Raw genomic sequence first — 21,307 nt, 5'->3', positions numbered from 1 at the left:
GCTTCAATTTGATGAAAAAGAGACCAAATTTTATAATCGCCTCCAAAAATTATCTTAAATTTTAACTAAAATTAATTTTTACATCAATTTTTATTTGAAAATTATACGATAATTCAATTATTAATGTACAAAAATAAATAATTTATTGAATAAATAAGTTTTTGTTAAAAATTGAATTCTCAAAAAGAATTTTATCAACAAATTTTTAAATAATTGAATTCTTTCGTTGAATTTCAATAAAATTTTTTAAAATAATTACATTTTTTGAGAAATTCGTTTAAAATTGTATTAAAAATAATTGAAATTCTTCGATTTTATGAATTTTTTTTAATTAATTGAATTCTTTTGTGAAATTTGATGAAAATCATTGAATTGAGAAAAATTTTTGAAAATATTTAAAATTTTGCCAAGAATTTTATTACAATTTATAAAAATAATTGAATATTGGTAAAAAATTTTATAAAAGTAATTGAAATCTTTACAAGGATTTAAAAAAATTTACAAGAATAATTTAATTTCTGGAAAGAATTTTGTAACTTATATGAAAATAATTGAATTCTTGCGATGAATTTTACTAACAATTTTTTTTTAACGATTAAATTCTTTATGAAATTTTATTGAAACAGTAGATACTAAATATAACTGCATATCGACGAATTTTGGAAATTAATTAAATTTCTATGAAGAATTTTATTAAAAAATTTTTGAAAATAATTGTATTATTATGAGGAATTCCATTAAAATTTTTGAAAATAATTATTTAATTCTAATAAACAAATTATAAAAAAAAATTTTTAAATAATTGAATTTTTTTTTTAAGAATTTTAATAACATTTTTCAGAATAATTATGCATTTTTTGAGAAATTCATTAATAATTGTATTAAAATTAAAAATAATTGAAACCCTGCGATGAGTTTTTTTAGTTATGAAAATAATTGAATTTTTGCAACGAATTTTATTAAAAAAATTTAAAATAATTGAATCCCTGAAAATAATTGAATTATTGCGAAGAATATTTGCTGATTTTATTTTAAATAATTGAATTCTTTTAGTAAGTTTTATTAGAATAGTGGATATAAAAATAATTGAATTAAGAAAAATTTTAGAAAATAATTTAAATTTTGCCAAGAATATATTTTGCATAATATTTTTCAAAAGTTCATGTTTGATAATATATATTATATAAAGAGTATATTGTAATATATATAATTATAATATTTTATAATTTATAACAATTTATAATATATTTATAATTTACAAAAAAAAAAATTAAAAATACTTTTGCTGTGTGAATTTAGCAAAGATCGTTTGAAAAAATTGTAAAGTTGAAAATAGAATTATACACAGGAAAAGAAAACAAACTAATTATCCCTAAACAATTTTATAGAGTATTTCATTGGTACATACCATTCCGATCACAAGATTAAATAACTTAACAATATATATATAAACACAAATATTCAATTACACACTAACAGTGAAAAACTCTTATTTCCAGATGGACTTTTTAAGTATAACAAATTTACAAATACGAAATTTTTTTTCTTTTTACAAAAGTATATCTTTTTAATAATAAAGGGACTGTTTACTATTTCGTTTTGAGGTTCATTACAGAGATCTTATGAAAAATGCAATATAAAAATGATGGCGACAATTCGGTACTGAAAATGACAAATTTTTTCTTTTCTTCTTTTTTTGATTTTTTCAAATTATGTACGTATTTAATTAACTAGCCAATAAAATTATAATATAATAAAGAACAAATGTACCCTAACTTTAATATATGTAAAATATATATTTATATGTAATATACTTTTTATATTTATGATGTATGAATGAACTTAAAGTTCGGTTTTAACGAAATTTAAAACAAAAAAAAAAATAACAAAAAATATATTTAGAAAAAATGATAAAAAACGTAGAAAATTCTTTTTTGGAATTTTTTCGAAATTAATTCACAATTTTTTTTTTGTTTTTGTTTCCTCAAACGATGTAATGAAATTTTTTTTTCATAAATTGTGCATTTTTGTTTAAAATCACACATTTTTACATCGAGAAAGATAATAAAAACTTTCTTTAATTTCATTACTTTTTTTTACGATTTCCATGACTGAAACGTCTATGCTTGTGGTTGAATTTTCCACTGTGCGTCGATTTTTTTCCCTCAATGTGACCATTTGTAGAATCCTTCTTTGAATCTCTGGAAGCGTCATTCTCTGTGACCAAAAGAGAAATAAATTTTATCTTCAAAAAAATTTTTTTCTTGTTTCTCTGTATTTTTTTTATCCAATAACAAAATAAAAGTACGTTTTTTTTTGTATACAATTCGAAAAAAATTGTTGAAATAAAAATTGTTTAAAAAAATTTTTTTTTGCTGAAATGACCTAAATAATAAATAATTAAAAAATTGACAAGAAAAAAAAATGAAATTTTACCTGAGAAGATATGTTCTTCATTCGTCTTCAGAGCACCATTGCCTATGTCATTGGATTTTGTGTTACTTCCTTTGCTTTGGATTTCTGCGAGAAAAATAAATACTTTATTTCTAATATCAATAAATAAAAAATGATTTTTTTTAACAGAAAATAATTTTCTTTTTATACTAAAAAAAATTGTCTTCCTTTAATTTATAATCGAAAATATTAGTAGTGTGTGCTTTGACACGAGCTTTTCACATGGCGTCCAAAACAACATATTGCGCGCATTTTCACATAAAAAAGATAATTATTAATAATTAATTATATAATCAACAGTTAATCATATATGTAATTACTATATCGAGTAATTATTTCACGATAAGATTAATGGAAATAATTAAAGTACAAAAGAAACGGATTTGCTTTCATTCACTTATTGCACTATTTATCGCATGAACCATGAATAAACTTTGAGCTTCACTCGTTTCATATCATAATATTTCTCTTCTATATACATATACAATATTGCAGGGAAGAAATTATTGCAAATTATTTTCATTTACTTGTCAGGAATTTTTTTTTTTAGGAATTATTGATGAAAATTTGCAAAAAAATTTCTTTTTTCTGTATTTTAGATTTTTAACATTTAATTAATTAATTAATAATTAGATTATTAATTAATTAGATTTTTAACATATAATTAGTTAATAATTAATTAATTACTAATTAATAGAATAATTATCATACTATTAATAAATAATATGCAACATCATACTAATTATCATCATAATTATTATAATTAACAATAATTAGTACACCCAGAGAAAAATCTTATTTAAACCAAATATATTTTATTTGAGTTAAATTAACGTATATTTGTCTCAGAGCCTTATTTATTTTCTTCGGCATAAATAACATTTTATTTAAACCAAATAAAATTTTGTTTAATTCAAATAAAATTTTCGTTTAATTCAAATAAAATTTGTTTAAATCAAATAAAATTTATGTAAAACAAGTAAAAAGTCTAGCTGGCTCTGAGGCAAATATATCTTTTCTCTGGATGTAATTTAAGCTTAATTAAAGGTACTAATAGTTTTAATTAATTAAATTCATTAAATTAATTTTAATTAATTTTCCAATTAAATTAATCAAATACAAAAAACAGGAATGATTTAAGAGAATTTAATTAATTGACAATTTCTGTAATAACATATATAATAGACTTCTGGTAATTATTCAGAAAGTTTTGTTATCTAATTTTCTAATTAAATCAGTAATTTAAAATTATTTATCGGTTCTAGACACTTTGATTAATAATTGTAAGATAGGACCGAATTAATTTCAAATAATCGAGTTCAATATATGCATGACAATTTATGTCAAACAATGAATAGATCATGAAACTAAGGTAGATTCATATTATACCTACATCGTTTGTTTAGAAATATTTTTTATTTAACTTAGTAAACTGTTAATTTATTTATATTTTATATTTTGTTTATATTTTTAATTCATTTTTATAAAAGTGCGTAAAAATTCATTTAAACTTCCATTTGACACACCTGGATTAATATTAATTCTATTAATATATTTATTTAAATTTAATGAATACAAAATTTAAAAGTTTCATATTTATTTATTTTTTTAGATTTTAATTTTTAAATTTAATTTTATGGATTATTTATTTACATATTTAACAGACTCACAAAAAATTGAAAGAATGCTTTTTCGTAATAAAATTCTTCGCAAAAATGCATTTATGTTCAAAAATTTTTTTAAATTCTCATCAAAATTTCAATTATTTTTAGAAATAATTAAATAATTCTTCTCTGAAATTTAATTATTTTCAAAAATTTTTCTCAATGCAATGATTTTCAATATCTACTATTTTCATAAAATTGTCCAAAAGAATTCAATTATTTTTTAAAAAATTTAATAAAATTCTACACAAACTTTTAATTATTTTCAAAAAATAATAAAAATTTCACAGGAATTCCATTATTTACAAATTTTTTATAAATTTCTTCGCAATGATTCAATTATTTTCATAAATAATACAATTTTTACGAGGATTCAATTATTTTCGTAAATGATAAAATTCTTTTTAGGAATTCAATTATTTTCGTAAATAATAAAACTCATTGCAGAATTTTGAACTATAATTAATACAATTTTAATCGAATTCCTCGAAAAAACTCTTAAAAATTTTATTAAAATTCGTCAAAAGAATTCAATTATTTAAAAATTTATAGATAAAATTCTTTATGAGAAGTCAATTTTAAGAAATATGCAATTATTCAATAAATTGTTATTTTTGAATTTAAATAATTGAATTTTAAAAGCATTAGAGCGTAAACTTTTAGAAATCATTGAATTTTGAAAAAGTTTCAGATTAAAATCTTTCAAAATTTGAATTTTTCATATTTTTAACTAACAATTCGGTGGAATTAATTTTTTTTTTGAAAAACTTTAATTGCGGATTTTTTTAAAAAATTATTTAAAGTTATTTTTATTTTCTAATACCTATATATTTAATTGAAGAATTTATAAATAATTGAAATTTTGTAAAATTAAATTGTAAACAAAAAATTTTAAAATTCTTAAAGAAGTTTTTCAAAAATTATTAAAAACAATGGATTTATAGAAATTGTTTAGTTAAGAACACGAAAAAAAGAATTCAATTTTGTAAAAGTAACAAATTATTGCAAAAATTCAATTATTTTTAAGATTAATAATATTCTTCGCAAAAATTAAATATTGTTCAGAAATTTCAATTATTTTCACAAATAATAAAACTCATTGCAGAATTACAATTATTTTTAATACACTTTTAAATCAAATTTATCGAAAAATGTAATTATTTTTTAAAATTTTATTAAAATTCGTTGATAGAATTCAATTATTTGATCAAATTTGTTGATAACGATTCTTTATGGGAATTGAATTTTAAGAAACATTTAGTAAATTATTAATTTTTGTATTTAAATAATTGAATTCTATTCGAATTTTCTAATAAAAATTGATTTTTATTTCATAAAAATGAATTTCAGTTGAAATTTCAGATAATAATTGAATATTAAAAGCAATATAGCGTGAATTATTAAAAATAATTGAATTTTGAAGTTAATTTTTTTGAAAAAGTTTAATTGAATTTTTTTGATATTATTTGAAGTTTTTATTTTCTAATATTTATTTAATTGAAGAATTTACGAATAATTGAAATTTCGTAAAATTGAATATTGTAACACATGTATTTGAAAATTGTCAAAGAACTTTTTCGAAAATTATTAAAAATAATCGATTATTTTTAATAATTTTCTAAAGAAGAATTTTATTTAAAAATTCCTGTAAATAATGATTGAATTGTAAATGATTTTATCCATATTTTCAAATGCTTTCACTGCTTCAAGTCTTGTAGTACTAATTTAAAAAAATAAAATTTTATTTAAAAATTTAATTAAATTTATTTAAAATATTAAAATTGATTTAATAAAAAAAAAATAGATAAAATCCTATCAAGAGCATTGGAATCTTATTCATCAAAAATGATTTTCTCTTCAGTCTCCTTGAATAGAATATTATATAGTCTCGAAAAATGAAAATATTTTCTAGACAATCATTATATTTATATATTCATTAAATGAAGATGGAAAAAAAATCTTTTATTACAGTCTGTATAAAATAGCTCATGAAGGCATTGCACTTTATACTATAATGATTGTTTCTAGTGGTTTGCTAACGTTTTGTTTGAAAAATAAAATATTCGAGGTCAAAGATCATTTTGCGTATATTGTACGTATGTATATTTATATGTATATAAATTGTCAATCATTAGTGAAGAATAAATTTTATCGCAATTGTGTGCAATATGGCGCCTCATAAAATGAGTCTCTAAATCTGAACAAGTGCATATGCACTTATACTCATGTTTCAAAAGTTTTTTTTACATAAAACAGACAAGAGTTTATGCACCTATTTTTTTTTTTTACATGAAAGAATTTTTGCTTATTCAGACTTGGAGAGGACATAAATCAAAGACAATTATTTATGTGCTCGCGTGAAAGGACACTCACGTTTAATGGGGGAATTTGATCGTTCTGGTGAAACGCTTTTCGAGCTGATTGGAGAATAAAAGGCCAGATCGCCATCAGTTCCAAAATTCACTGGCGAATAATAATTTTCTTCTTCATCGTGGGCATCAACCCCATGATTGGCGCCTGAGTTTTCGGGCATTACCATCACATTTGTTTTCTGAGAAAATTTTTTCTATTATTTTAGTCTTAATTTTTTTTTTTTTTTTTTTTAAATGGCATATGTAACATTGCCTTTGAGGGGGATTTCAACTTTCAGTTGAAAATAGTTAGTAGGAAATCTTTATAGTTAGTAAAATCTTTACTAATGTAAATTAGTGGCTCGCCCTTTTTATAAATTTAGATTTAAAAAGGAAATAGTAATGACTAATTATTATTAGTTAAAGTTATATTTGAATTAAATTGAAACTAATAGAAGACTAAAATTTTTGTAAGTAATTCAATTAGTCAAATTTGACTACTTTTTTAGTTATTTAATAACTAATAATTAATAGTAATTATTACCTTCTACTAATAATTTATTACTTTCTACCAATAATTAGTTATTTTCTACTAAATCCCTAAATTTGAATTAGTAAAACAGTGACTAAATTTTTGCATTCGAGAATTAGGAAATTTGATTAACAAAAAGTAGTTTCTACTAATTTATTAGTAAAATTTACTAATTAGTTGATAAATAATTTTTAATAATTAGTATGCAACACTTTAATTTTAGTAAAATTTACTAATTACTTTTAAAAATTATATGCAATACTTATATTTTAAAATTTTACTAATAAATAGTAATTTGTACTAATTTATTAATAAAACTTTAAATTTTAAATTTACTAACTGAAAAGCAAAAAGTCAGTCACTAATTCAGATTAGTAAACATTTTTACTTATTCAAATTTAGAAAGAATAATTAGTTGCTTTCTATTAATAATTAGTTTCTTTGTACTAATAATTTGCTATTTTTTATTAATTGCTTAAGCAAAAGCCAAGCAGGATTAGTTCAGATTTAGAGAGTTAATCTATAAGAGTTGAAAGTCGTTTACTAATTTTTAGGAAATTCCTGTACTAATTTTCAATTAGTATACGACATTTCACTCTTTTTTTTTAAAGTGTAATGAATAAATATTTTAATTTACATAAAGTAATTATTAGTATTTTGTTGTTTTAACCACAACTGTTTTCTTTTCTAAATTTTATTTTATATTTTTTATTATTAATTTTTTTTTTGCTTATTTTATTTTATTTTTTACAACAATTATAATATTTTGCCTTTAAAATTATTATTAAAATAAATAAATTTATTTGCAAATTTTTAGTTGAATTTATCTTTTTTCTTTAGAAGCTAAAAATTAATTTAGTAAATTTTTTACAAAAGTTTTAGTGAAAAATGATTGAAATTAGTAAATTTATTTGCAAATTTTTTAGTAGAATTTGTCTAGTTTCATTAGAAGCGAAAAAATTATTTACCAAATAGTGAGAAAAATTAGTAAAAATTTCCATTAAGTTTTAGTAGAATTTGTCTTTTTTCTTTAGAAGCTAAAAATTAATTTAGTAAATTTTTACCGTAAAATGACTAAAATTAGTAGGTAATAATATCCATTAATTTTTAGTAGAATTTATCTATTTTCTTTAGAAGCTAAAAATTCATTTAGTAAATTTCTATTGAAAAATAATTAAAATTAGTAAATTTATTTGTAAATTTCTTAATTTAATTAACTAAAGTTTTATTGAAAAATGACTAGAATTAGCTAAAATTTTCATTAAATTTTAGTCGAGTTTCTCTATTTAAAAGAAAAAAAAATTAATTTAGTAAATTTTTACCGAAAAATGGCTGAAATTAGTTATAATATCCATTAATTTTTAGTAGAATTTATCTTTTTTTTTATAAGCTAAAAATTCATTTAGTAAATTTTTACTAAAAATTTATTACATTTTTTTTACAAATTTTTTTTTTGAATTTCTGTATTTTCTTAAAAAGCTTGAAATTTATTTACTAAATTGTTACTGAAGAAATGATTAAAATTAGTAAAAATTTCAATTAATTTTGAGTAGAATTTATCTATTTTCTTTATAGAAATTAATAATTCTTTTACAAAAGTTTTAGTGAAAAATGGTTAAAATTAGTAAATTTACTTGCAAATTTTTTAGTAGAATTTGTCTATTTTCATTAGAAGCGAAAAATTCATTTACTAAATTTTTACTGAAAAATGACTAAAATTAGTAAAAATTTCTATTACATTTTAGTAGAATTTTCTATTTTCTTTAGAAGCTAAAAATTCATTTAGTAAATTCCTACTGAAAAATAATTAAAATTAGTAAATTTATTTGTAAATTTCTTTATTTAATTTACTTGACAAATGACGAAAATTAGTTAAAATTTACATTAAGTTTTAGTAGAATTTTCTATTTTCTTTAGAAGCTAAAAATTCATTTAGTAAATTTTTACCGAAAAATGACTGAAATTAGTAAAAATTTTCATTAATTTTTAGTAACTTAGAATATTTTCAGGACATTCTTTCAGGACAGGTTAATTCTTAGTAGAATTTATCTATTTTTTTAGAAGCTAAAAATTCATTTAGTAAATTTTTGCTCAATAATGGACTAAAATTAGAAGAAATTTTTACTAATTTAAATTATTGAATGACTTTTTACTATCAGTGAATTCAAATTTAGAAAGTTCAGTATTATTTTAGAGTTTTCCATACTTTCTCTTGTCTTTCATTTATTTATTAATTTATTTAGTTAGGTAAATATTTATTAATTTCTTCATTAATTTATTTATTCATTTACGTATTCATTTACTTATTCATTTATTTATTCATTTATTTATTCATTTATTGATTCATTTGTTTATTCATTTATTAATTATTAATTATTAGTTATGAATTATTAATTTATTAATTTATTCACTATTTTTCTTTATTTTTAATTTTTGCATAAAATTCCTTTTTCCCAGACTAATGATTAATGAACTTGAATAGACAAAAAGAAAAATAGTCGTAAATTTTATTACCTCATCAGGAATTGCTACCTCTTTCTGTTTTGATTGTTCATCAGGAGTTTGAAGTTGAACGTGCTTCAAGTCTGTTTTTGCATCCGCCACAAGATCTTTTGCTTCACTTATAGAAATTTCATCCTCGAAACTTGTGTCTGTTACGTCACTTGACGATAATGCATCGGGCTGTAAGAGAAAAAAAATTACAAAACTATTCGTTTGGAAAAATAATTGCTCAATTATAAACTGCGTCTTTTTTCACTGACGTTCAAAAGAGAGGAGTAATTTTGAAAAGAAAAAAAAATGATTCACAAAACAACGATAGGAAAATTAAGTTTTTAGCGAAGTCTTAACAATAATTACGTTTGAGTCTCGTTCGGTAAACTTTGCACTATATATCATTTTCGCATTTTTTCCTCTTCACTAATTTCAGTCTACAATCTCTCATTTATATACAAATTTGTTTTTTCTTTAATAAATCTTATAAATTCTAATTAGTAATTTTGTAATCTATAACAAGTCGATAATATTAATTAGACGAATGTTAATAAAATTAATTAATAAAAATTAATATCAAAATACTTTTTATGCATTTTTTTTCTTTTTAATTTATTATTTTTGTGTTTGAAAAATAAAAATCTTTTTTCTCGTTTTTCAGTGAATAGAATTTAAAAAATATTTTTCTTGTATTTTTCAGAAATAGTTTTTTTTTTTATTTTCATACAGTTTTGAGACAAAAAAAGAATCAAAAGTGTTGCGAAGCTACATTTTGATTCGTTTTTTGTCTCAATTTGACACCTTTAGAAAATTGCAATAAAAAATTATTCAAAAAGTAATTTTTTTTATTTTTAATCTTCTTTTATTATAAATAATAATTACATGTAAAAATTGAATCATCTGTGTGAATTTAGTGAATAAAATATTAATAATATGATTATTTGAGGCGTCAAATGATTCATTAGCTCATAACAACTATTTTTTTTTAATGGACTAAAAATACAAGTGAAGCAGACTGCGTATCAAAGAGTAAGCAGGCTATCTGTCCAAGAAGGGTCAAGTCTCAAGGTTTTCTTGTTATAAGTTTACGAGTTGCATATTATTAAATATGCAAGACCTTAAAATCCATGAGGCTTGCGCTCATCACGAGTTTATATTCAATAACAAATATTTAAATGATCTTGATTTTATTCATACTCTTCTCTTTAAATTAATTTCTTTCAATTGGAAGAGTAATTACAATTCTCGATTTTATGTTGTTAAAGAGGTAAAAATAGTTAATAAATAAGAAAAAAAATAGCAAATAATTATTTTCAAGTTTATGTAAATAGTAAATAAAAAAATACATTGAGCATTCCAGGTGAAAATTTCATTGAAAAATTTTTTTGGTCAGAAACAAAAAATAAAAAAAAAATAAAAAAAGACGTATTTTTCATTTTTTTATTCGATGAAAATTGGGGAAGTAGGGATTCTTTTAAATTCAACTTCTTCAGGAGCCGAGGATTTTTGAAGTACGGTTTTCTCTAATACTTTTAGGAAATAAAAAAAATTTACTACTTGAATTTTATTCGTTTTTTCCTAAAATGTTTAGATATTCAAAAAAATTCCTTTTTTTTAAATAATTGTATCAAATTGCATAAAAAATTGCGAAAGTATCTAAAAAATTCCAATTAATTCGAAAATGTGACTTTTCTGCTTTTCGGCTTCCGAAGAAGTTAAATTTAAAAAAATCATAACTTTCACAATTTTTATTAAATAACAAAATAAAAAATACTTCTTTTTTATTTTTCGTATACAATTCGAAAAAAATTGTTTAAAAAAAAATTTTTTTTTTTAAAAAATTTTCTCATGGAATGCTCCATAAAAAAATTTTTGAAAAAAGCGAAAAATAAATTCAAAACTCACATTGAAATCTGGATCGTCGATGCTTTTTTCAAAAGCCAAACGCTCAATTTGAGATGTGAGTGTCTCTTCCTCGGATTCACTGCCATCATCATCGTCAGTCGAAGAAAGTTCAACTTCCAAATATTTGCGTTTTGAATTGGGACTGTTGGCCGAGTCAGTTGTGTCCTCTTCAACTGGTACTGGTACCTGAAAGAAAAGAAATTCTTAAAAAAAATGCATTTAAATTCAAAATTATTTCACACTGCCAAATAATTGCGAAAATTATTTCAAGTGACATTTAATAGATAATAATTAATTAAAAAATTATTTCACACTTATTGAATTTTGAAAATAGTTATTTTTTAATTATTATTTTCTATTATTATTATTATAAAATTGTTTTTAAATTTTCTTAGAAAATAATTTTTGCAATAAACATATTTTAAATAAATAATTCAAAATTATTTCATACCATTTTATTTTCATCTATTTGGAAAATAGATTTTTTGAATTATTATCAATTATTATTTAAAATTTATCATTTTCAAATTTTCTTACAAAATAATTGTTGCAATAAATAATTCAAAATTATTTCATACTTAGTTAATTTAGAAAATTGTTATTTTAGTATTTACTATTATTTACTACTAAAAATGTGTTATTTTAAAATTTTTTTTTAGAAATAGTTTTTTCAGTAAATAAATCAAAATTATTTCACATTTGATAAATTTTGAAAATAGTTGTTTTATAATTATTATTATTTATTACTAAAAATGTATTATTTTGATATTTTCTTAGGAAATAATAATGCAATAAATAATACAAAATTATTTCATCCTCAATTAATTTTGAAAATAGTTATTTTAGTATTTATTATTATTTACTACTAAAAATATATTATTTTTCAATTTTTTGAAAGAAACAGTTTTTTCAGTAAATAATTCAAAATTGCTTCGAAAATTATTATTGAATATAATTATTTTAGTATATTAATAATTATTCTTTATTATTATAAATTTATTATTTCGAAATTTTCTTAGGAAATAATTGTTTGTAATAAATAATGCAAAATTATTTTACATTTCATTGATAAATATTGGAATTTTCCTTGAAAATTATTAATTTCAAATAAATTTTATTCAAAACTATTTTTCACTGTGTTTTGGTGAATTAGAAAATTGAAAATAATTATATTTACTTTTATATTTACAATTTTTTCAAAATTCTTGAAAAATTGTGTTAAAGTTTCTAAAAAATTATTATTGCGAAAGTAATGACTTTAGAAATAATAATTTTTTTAGTTACATTTTTTGTAATTTTAGTTTAAATTCTTATAATAATCTAATAAAAAATTTCAATAAAAACGAAGCAAATAATCTAATAATTGTAATTTAAAACCAAAAAAATTTAATTGAGTTTAAATTCTAATAATAATCTAATAAAAAATTTTAATAAAAAACGAAAGCAAATAATCTGATAATTGTAATTTCAAACCAAAGAATTAACTAATTAAGAAAGTTGTGAATGAAAAGAATATATTTGAATATTGTCACACATTTATAATGAAAGCTTCGTTATCATTAATTACGAATTTATAATTATAATATTCTCTTCAGACTAACTGGTAGACTTGGCTTATTCAAATATCCTTATCAAAGTCTGACCCATCTCTATTTTTATCAGAAACTACAAGATAGATTTTTTTTTCTGATAAAATATATTTTCCAATTTTCACATGTCGGGAATAATAATTTCTATTTATCTAATGGAATTTTTATTAGACATTAAAAATGACAACTACATAAAAGACACTTAAAGACAAAACAATATAATAGACAAAACTACACGTTGATAAAGTTCACAACGTTCTCAACGATCCAAAAAAAAGAAAAAATATTTTTCCTGGCAAAAATAATAAAAATGTTTTTTACAAATATTTTTTTTTGTAAATTATATTGATCTTTATACAAAAATTTATTTAATTGATTTATCAAATTGATATGATGTAAATAAATTGAAAACTTGATAAAATTTCTTCTAAATCGTTGATTTTATAAACGGTGTGAACTTCACTAACATTAAACTACAAATTAAAACAACTATGTGTAGAAAAAGGAATTATAAAGGAATACAGAGGATAAAAATCGTTTTCTATTTAAATCAACTTATCTCCTCCCATCCCATTGCTTTTTTGGAATTAATCCAAAATTTCTGTGTAATCGTCAATGATCCGTGAAAATCTAGAAAAGTCCAGTCATTCTTCTCGGAAGAGTTGTTTGATTTCGATATTCCTAAAATGAACTGTTTGGGTTTCAAGAAAGAGTAAAAATATGTCCCATGTTTGAAGGATTGCCGAAAAATTTTCAAAAAATTCGCTGAAAATTTTTCGAAAATTCGTCTATAATATATTTTTGATAGTGTTAGCAGAATAATTTTCTCTCGTGGGTAAATTGAAATCTGGAAAACTCCAATTAAAGTTTTCATTCGAAAATTTTGTTTTCAAGAACAATTTTTTTAAAATTGTACACGAAAAATTAAAAAATACGTTTTTCTCACTGGAAAAATTACAATTTATTTTGTATAGAAATAATAATTTTTATCCAATGAAAAAATCGAAAAGTTGCTATTTTTTAAAATTCAACTTCTTCACTCTAAAAATAAATTTGATACACAAAAAAATATTTCTATTATACATTTATTTCTGAATACTTTTATTGTAAAACTATTCGGAAGATTAATAGTTTTTTAAAATAAATACTTAATTATTATTATTATTTTCCCACACAAATTAATATTTCAATATTTAATTTCAATTATTTTCTAGAATTTTCAACTAAAATTCTTCTCTAATTCGATTACTTTTAATAATTTTTAAGAGAGTTCCTTAAGAATTCAATTATATCTTTAAAGAAAAAAAATTTACTGAAAATATTTCTGAAATACAATTATTTACAATTCAATTTCACGAATTTTGAATAATTTCAATTTTTAGAAAATTCATAACACTTTTGTTCTATAATTAGTTCAAATTTTTACTAATTAAAATTTAGAGAATAAGTTTTGTGAGAATATTATTGTAAATAAATTTAGAAATTAATTTATTTTCTAGAATTGTGCGTTAATATTTAAATTCTTTTTTGTTTTAAAAGTTAATAATTTTTATAGTTTTTTATATTACTTTTTGTAATTTTTGTAAATTTTTATCATTTTTAATCTGAAAGAATTTAATTCTTGCTTAGAATTTTATTAATTTATTAATTTATTTTCCACATAATTTTGCGTTAAGGGCATTTGAATCATTATGACGTCACAGTTTGTACAAAACATTAGTTTTTAAACTATGACGTCATATTAGTTCAAATATCCTTAATATTTGAAATTTTTTTCTATTTTGAAAGTTAATAATTTTTATAGTTTTTTATTATTAATTTTTATATTATTTTTTGTAATTTTTGTAAATTTTTATAATTTTTAATCTGAAAGAATTAAATTTTTGCTTAAAATTTTCGAAAATAATTTAATTGTTTAATTCTGTTTTTCAGAATTTTATATAAATTTTGTCAAAACAATTAAATTCTTTCGAGAAATTCAATTGAAATTGCATTGAGAATAATTGAATTCTAATAATTGAATATAAAGAATTTTTAAAATAATTTAATTTTTCGAGAAATTTTTTAAAAATTGTATTGCAAATAATTGAATCTTGTGCGTAGAATTTTATAATTTTTTTTCTATTTTGAAAGTTAATAATTTTTATAGTTTTTTATTATTAATTTTTAGATTACTTTTTGTAATTTTTGTAATTTCTTATAATTTTTAATCTGAAAGAATTTAATTTTTGCATAGAAAAATTTTGCATTCAAATTTTCGAAAATAATTTAATTGTTTAATTCTTTTTTGCTGAATTTTATGGAAATTTTGTGAAAATAATTAAATTCTTTCGAAAAATTCAATTAAAAATGCATTAATAATAATTAAATTCTTATATAGAATTTTCTAAAAAAGTTGTACAATAATTGAATTTTTTCGAGAAAATTTATAAAAAAACTTTTAAAATAATTGAATTCTTTCAAGAAATTTTATTAAAATTGATTTGAAAATAATTGAATCTCGTGCAAAGAATTTTATTAAATTTTTTAAAAATACAAATTGAATTCTTTTGAGAAATTTCATTGAAAGTTTAAAAAATAATTGAATCTCGTGCGAAGAATTTTATTAAATTTTTTTGAAAATAATTGAATTGTTTTAAAGAAATTTATTAAACTTCCATTTTTTTGAAATTTTTAATTTGAAATTATTCAAAAATTAAATTTGATAAAATTTATTTTCCCTGAATTTTCTGATTTCCCTGACCAGTGAAAAAAATGATTTGCAAAAAATTTCGGAAAATTTTTCGGAATTAATTTTTTTTGTAAATTTTCCGGCAATCCTTCCACATGGGGATGGAATGAAAAGAATGAAGAAATGTTTTTATGAAAAAAGCGGGATTTTAGAGAGAGACTCACCAGATCGAAATTGTTGGAGACCTGGATTCTTGTGGGAGGCGGCGATGGTGAATTATTCCTATAGCCATCGAGACATGAGAGAGTGGACAGTGTCAACTGGATCGACTTTATTAGACTCTTCCTGGCATCGTTCTTTGCCACCACCTTGTCCTATACACCCATCACCACGATTTATCGAGCTTTTTGTTTTTTGATTGTTTCGGAAACATTCAAGGACTTAAAGATTCCTGGTTGATTCGACGTCGCATGCGAGATTGTCGTTAGTTTTTTTTATTATTTTTTAATTCGAAACAAAATTTTTCTAATTACACGAAATTCAAATTTTTGCATGCTCGCATTTTTATTTTTTTTTCTTTTTTGTTTTTTTTTTTATTCTATCTTACCTGGTCTGTTAATTCTTTACGGGCGCGCATACTTTTGAAGCCATTGTTCTTTATTGTCCTTAGTTGTCTTCTGCGTTTTTGAATGAATTTTACCTTGAAAGAATAATTTTTTATTTTATTTTTTTTATTTATATATTGTTATTTATTTACGAATTTGGATTTTTTTCTAGAATTTGTGTTGAAGATTTTAAAAATAATTAAATAGTTTTTGTCTTTTTTTTATTTGTTTCAACTTTGGAAAATTGGACAATTTTTCAGTGTCAATAATTTTTAAATTCGTTACGACAATAAATTTTAAATTCGTTACGACAATAAATTTTAAAAGTAATTTAATAGTTTTTTTTTTGTTCTAATTGTTATAACTTTGGGAGAGTAAAAGTATTCTTTCGGTGCACAATTTTTGGTTTTTTTGTCAAATTTATTTTGCGAATTTGAAAGTAATTTAATACTTTTGATTTGTTGACAATTTTCTTGTTACTTTTATAAAATTAAATATTATTTTGCTGCAGAATTTTTGTCTTTTTTGTAAAATTATTTGTTTCAGTAATTTAACAATTTTTTAATTTTAAATTAAATTCAAAAATTTTTTTGAGTAATTTTATCACATTTAATTTCATATTTCTTTAATTAAATATAATTAATATCAAAAATTGTATGTAATTTAATAGTTTTTCTTTTTATTTGTTACAACTTTGAAAAATCAAATATTTGAAATTTTTTTGCAAAATTTCACTACAGTTAATTTGGTATAAAATTAATATTAGATTGTAATGAATTTGGAATAGATTTTGTCTTTTATTTATTCATTGACAGATTTGTTGTAAATTTGTGAAAATTAAATTTCTTTTCAACTAAAAATTAACGGCTTTTTTGTCAAATTTTTTTCAGTAATAATTTCAAAACTAATTTAAATTGAATTAAAATTAAAATTTAATCGTCATTTAATTTTATTTATCATTGAATCAATTTAATAGATTTTTTTTTATTTGTTTAAAAAAACAGATTTTTGTAAATTTTTGGAATTTGTGTATTTTTTTCGATCAAAATTTTTAAAAATATATTCAGATCATAGAAATAGAATAAAAAATACAGAAAATATAAAAATAAATGTAGAAAAAAAAGAAATATTTAAAAAACAAAAAATTTTGCATAAAAAACATAATTTCTTACTATTCCACTGGGTTGAATTTGTGGATATCCGCAGATAAAAGCTCCTACGTTGAGTGCGATTCTCACTGCTCGTAATAAAATTAGTCCAGGTAGGAAGAGGATCCATGGAAGTGGCCTCACAAGTTCTACTTCACCGAATGTTTTTCCATTTTCATCTGAAGAAAGAATTTAATTAAATTTAAACAATTTATTAATTAAATTTAATAATATTTATATTATTATTTATTTTTACTCTAATATTATTATTTATTTTTATTATAACATTATTATTAATATTATTTGTTATTTTTATTACAATATTATTATTATATTAATATTATTATTTACTAAACTCAATAAACAATATAAATCGATTTATTCCTTTAAACTAAAAGTATTATTCAATTTTTGAAAAAATTTAAAGAAATTTTTCATTTAAAAAAAATGTATTAAATTTTTTTAAATTTCCTGAAAATTATTAACAATTGTAATAAATAATTGTAAATTATTTTACATAGAAAATAGAAAATAATTATTGAAAGAATTTAATGACTTGTTTAATTAAAATAAAATTTATTACATTTTTTAATTTATTAGTAATTGTTAATAAACTATTAACATTTATAATTTGTAATTATAAATTATTATAAGTATAAATAATAGTAAAATAGAAATAATAGTAAAAAAAATAATTAATAATAGTAAAATAGAAAAATAATAATCATAAAATATTATTAATTATTTATAGTGTATAACAATAATAATATACAAACTTAATAATAAAAATTAAATTAATTTTTCTTTTTGAATAATAATAAAAATGCAATGAAATTAATGAAAAAGTTGATTAAACCTGACGAGGGTTCTTGAACGGGAAGACTCCACTGTGCTGATTTTTCAACCACCCACAAGACACGATCTACTAATTTTAAAGCTGTTTGTCCAAGAGGTATTTTCGCAAATGACTCCATACTAGAAATTATTAAATTTCCCGTGCATTCGGTAATTTCGCGACAATTTCTGCACAAAAAGAATTTTTTTATTTTCAAAAATTAGAAATTTAAACAGAAAATCTCAAATTTCATTAGATTTTTTTTTTTAATTTATTTTTTTATTGTAAATTATTATTTTGTTGAAATCATAATTACAATTACAATCACAATTAAAATTGAAATTACAAATTATTAAAAAATAATAGAAAAATCCAAAAAAAAGACAATAAAATGATTTTAAACAGAAGAGAATAAAATTAAGTAAATATTAAATCTCGGTTTAGAAAGAAAAGAATAAAATGATGTAAGTTTAATCGAAATTTAATGCACGATTTTTTTAGATGAAAATATATTTTTTTTTGTAAAAATAACAATTATATTGTATTTGATATCGAAATATTAAAATAGTAAAAAAAGAAAATCAAAATCAACTTGTAAAATATATTTGTAAATTCATTATTTTATTTCAAAATTTCAAATATCAGTATACAAAACAAAATTTTGAAAATTGAGGAAAAATTTTCAACACCTTGCTAAATTAAATTTCTGTTTATAAAGAAATAGTGAGTCAGTGATAAATAAACAATAAGTAAAGGGGCGTCGATAATGAGTATCTCGAAGGCACGACCTCGTCATATCACCGTAATACAAGTCCCATAACAACTCTCTTTAAAAAATTTTATACCAAATTTGCAAAGAAATTAATAATTTCTATAATTAAATTTTTACATCTTCTCGATTAATTTCGATCCAAATCGACCCCAATGATAATTCTCCAGGAGAAAAAAATTCTATTATTAATTAATTTTCGAATTATTAAATTTGAAATTCAAATCTCTATACGAATAGAATTATGTGTTTTTTGCACTTATTTTCGTCAAGAATTTTTTTTTTTACAAAATTAATATTCTGCTAATTTTTTTATTCTCATTTCTTTGTTAATTATTTTGCTCTGTCAATTTCTTATCATTATTGAGATGTTTACTGGTGGTTGTTATCGTATTTCTCCTTTACCCGTAGACTTAATAAAATATTTTTTTTTTGTAATGGAGAAAAGCCGGAACTTAAAATGTTGATCTCTAGAATTCAAATTCAAACTGATTTTTTCCTTTGGTAAAACATTCGAAACACTTTTGTTAATTCAATTGAATTTTCAAAATTTGTACCACTCACCAAAAATTGGAAATTGAGATAAAATTTTTCTATTTTTACAAATCGAGCAATATTTTTGAGTTTTCGTAAAACGTATTGCAAAAATAAAAAAATTTTCTATTTTCGATTCACGGATTTACTCAATTACTCAAAAAAAAAGTGTAAAAATCGAAAAATTTTGTCAAATTCTTTGTTGAATACAAATTATCATTATAACAATATTTTGAATTATTCTCGCGCCTATTTCTGAACCCAAAGGTTAAACGAAGATCAATTCATATGTTTACAGATTCACCAAGAAAAGTCAATTTTCACTTTTCAATTCACAAATTTACGTTAATAAAATTCTAATGAAACTTTTACAAACTGAGAAATTCAGAAATTTACAAATTTTCATATTTACAAAATTATAAATTTTACAAATTTACAAATTACCTCAATTAAACCAAATTCCGCATTTGGGGAAAAATCAACAATTTTGTACAATTAAATTAATCCAGTATTTAAAAAATTAACTTTTTTGAAATTACTCAAAATTTTGAATCTATTTTTCAAATTTGGAAAAAATCAGGAATAATTAATTTTTATTCAATTTTTCATAGATGAAATTAAGAAAAATATTTTTCTTTTATTTGATTTTTCCTTAATTAAGAACAATTAAGTTTGAAATTTGAAAATTTACCGAATTTGTGAAAATTCAATTTTTGAAAAATATTACTCACAATTTTTAGATACTTTTCAATAATTAATTTCTTGAGTTCTCGAACAAATACTGACACTTGAAATGCGAAAGCAATTACAGACAATCCATCAAGTCGCCCGACGACGTTAAACTGAAAGTAAAGCTTTTTACACTTTGAAGAGATCAGGGACGTCACTTAATCGTTTCGTTACCCGCAAATTTTTCTTTTTTCAAAAATACCGAAATTACCCGCAGAAAATGAAAAAATAATTCTATTTAAATTTTAAATAGTACAAAGAAAAATTTCCACATTTTTACAATATTTTTCTCACAAAAGTGAAATATACTTCTAATTACAAAAACGAATTTTTAACAAATTTTTTTCACATTTTGTCCCCAATTTCCGAAAAATTCATTTTTCAGAAATTCACAAATTCACAAATTGGGAAATTTAATTAATTTTATTACATTTTTTAGATAAATAATTATTTTCGGTTCTTTGGATATTTTTTAAGGCGCTTGAAAATAGGATCAATTCACTTTTTTTTTTTACTTTCATTGTGACTTTATTCAATGTTGAATTAGATACATCGTCAATTAAAAACTTGAATTATTCTATCGCGCTCGCTTTCATCGCACAAAGGTCACAATATCGACCTTGTTACACTGGCCCAATAAAAAAACTATTCTAAATATATATATATGAAAATTTTTTGTTCGTACGAAGAAAATGTTTTTTTTTACTAAAAAAATATAAATAATTATATGAAGAGAAGAAAAAAAAGTTACTTGACCAGCGTAACTGCGTCAATCGCAATATTGAAAGCTAAAACGCTTCTCATTTTACTTTATATAAAGATAATGTGATTCTCGGTGCAAAACAAATTTTATAGTCGAATCAGTTGACGAAGACATCCAAATGCAAATCCATTTTCTAATTACAACAAAGAATTAAATTTTTTATCCCCATTTTTTTTCTTTCTCCCCCAGGATTATGTTTTTTCTTCCCTTATATTTTTGTATTAATATTACATTTTTCGTTTAAATGTCTATAATTATTAAACTT

The 21,307-nt window shown here is 20.5% G+C and overlaps 1 protein-coding gene across 2 annotated transcripts; it reads right to left on the bottom strand.

Annotated features, from left to right (window-relative positions):
* Positions 1–1,984: 1,984 nt before the first annotated feature.
* On the bottom strand, positions 1,985–20,438 carry LOC122509897. Of its 2 annotated transcripts, XM_043624210.1 has the most exons (10): positions 20,282–20,438; positions 18,269–18,435; positions 17,437–17,591; positions 16,267–16,359; positions 15,884–16,033; positions 11,400–11,585; positions 9,516–9,683; positions 6,492–6,669; positions 2,437–2,520; positions 1,985–2,217 (listed from the first exon to the last, which is right to left on the bottom strand). In XM_043624210.1, the coding sequence occupies exons 2-10, from the start codon at positions 18,384–18,386 to the stop codon at positions 2,087–2,089; spliced, it is 1,263 nt and encodes a 420-aa protein (XP_043480145.1). In that variant the 5' UTR covers positions 18,387–18,435; positions 20,282–20,438; the 3' UTR covers positions 1,985–2,086. The 2 variants fall into 2 exon arrangements, with proteins under 2 accessions (XP_043480145.1, XP_043480146.1); XM_043624211.1 differs by lacking the exon at positions 15,884–16,033.
* Positions 20,439–21,307: the final 869 nt, after the last annotated feature.

Source organism: Leptopilina heterotoma, unplaced genomic scaffold (genome assembly GCF_015476425.1).
Source record: "Leptopilina heterotoma isolate Lh14 unplaced genomic scaffold, ASM1547642v1 Lhet_64, whole genome shotgun sequence".
NCBI lineage: Eukaryota > Metazoa > Arthropoda > Insecta > Hymenoptera > Figitidae > Leptopilina > Leptopilina heterotoma.
Note: the sequence above shows the minus strand (reverse complement) of the source record. Positions and strands in the feature narration are given on the sequence as shown.

What these genes read in the sequence shown, in the direction of transcription:
- LOC122509897 (XM_043624210.1), bottom strand. Translation starts at nt 18,386, where the DNA reads ATGGAGTCATTTGCGAAAATACCTCTTGGACAAACAGCTTTAAAATTA. An exon ending in AAATTCAACCCAGTGGAATA is followed by an intron (nt 16,360 to 17,436) that starts GTAAGAAATTAT and finishes TATTCTTTCAAG; the next exon opens with GTAAAATTCATTCAAAAACG. An exon ending in AGGTAGCAATTCCTGATGAG is followed by an intron (nt 6,670 to 9,515) that starts GTAATAAAATTT and finishes AAATTTTCTCAG; the next exon opens with AAAACAAATGTGATGGTAAT.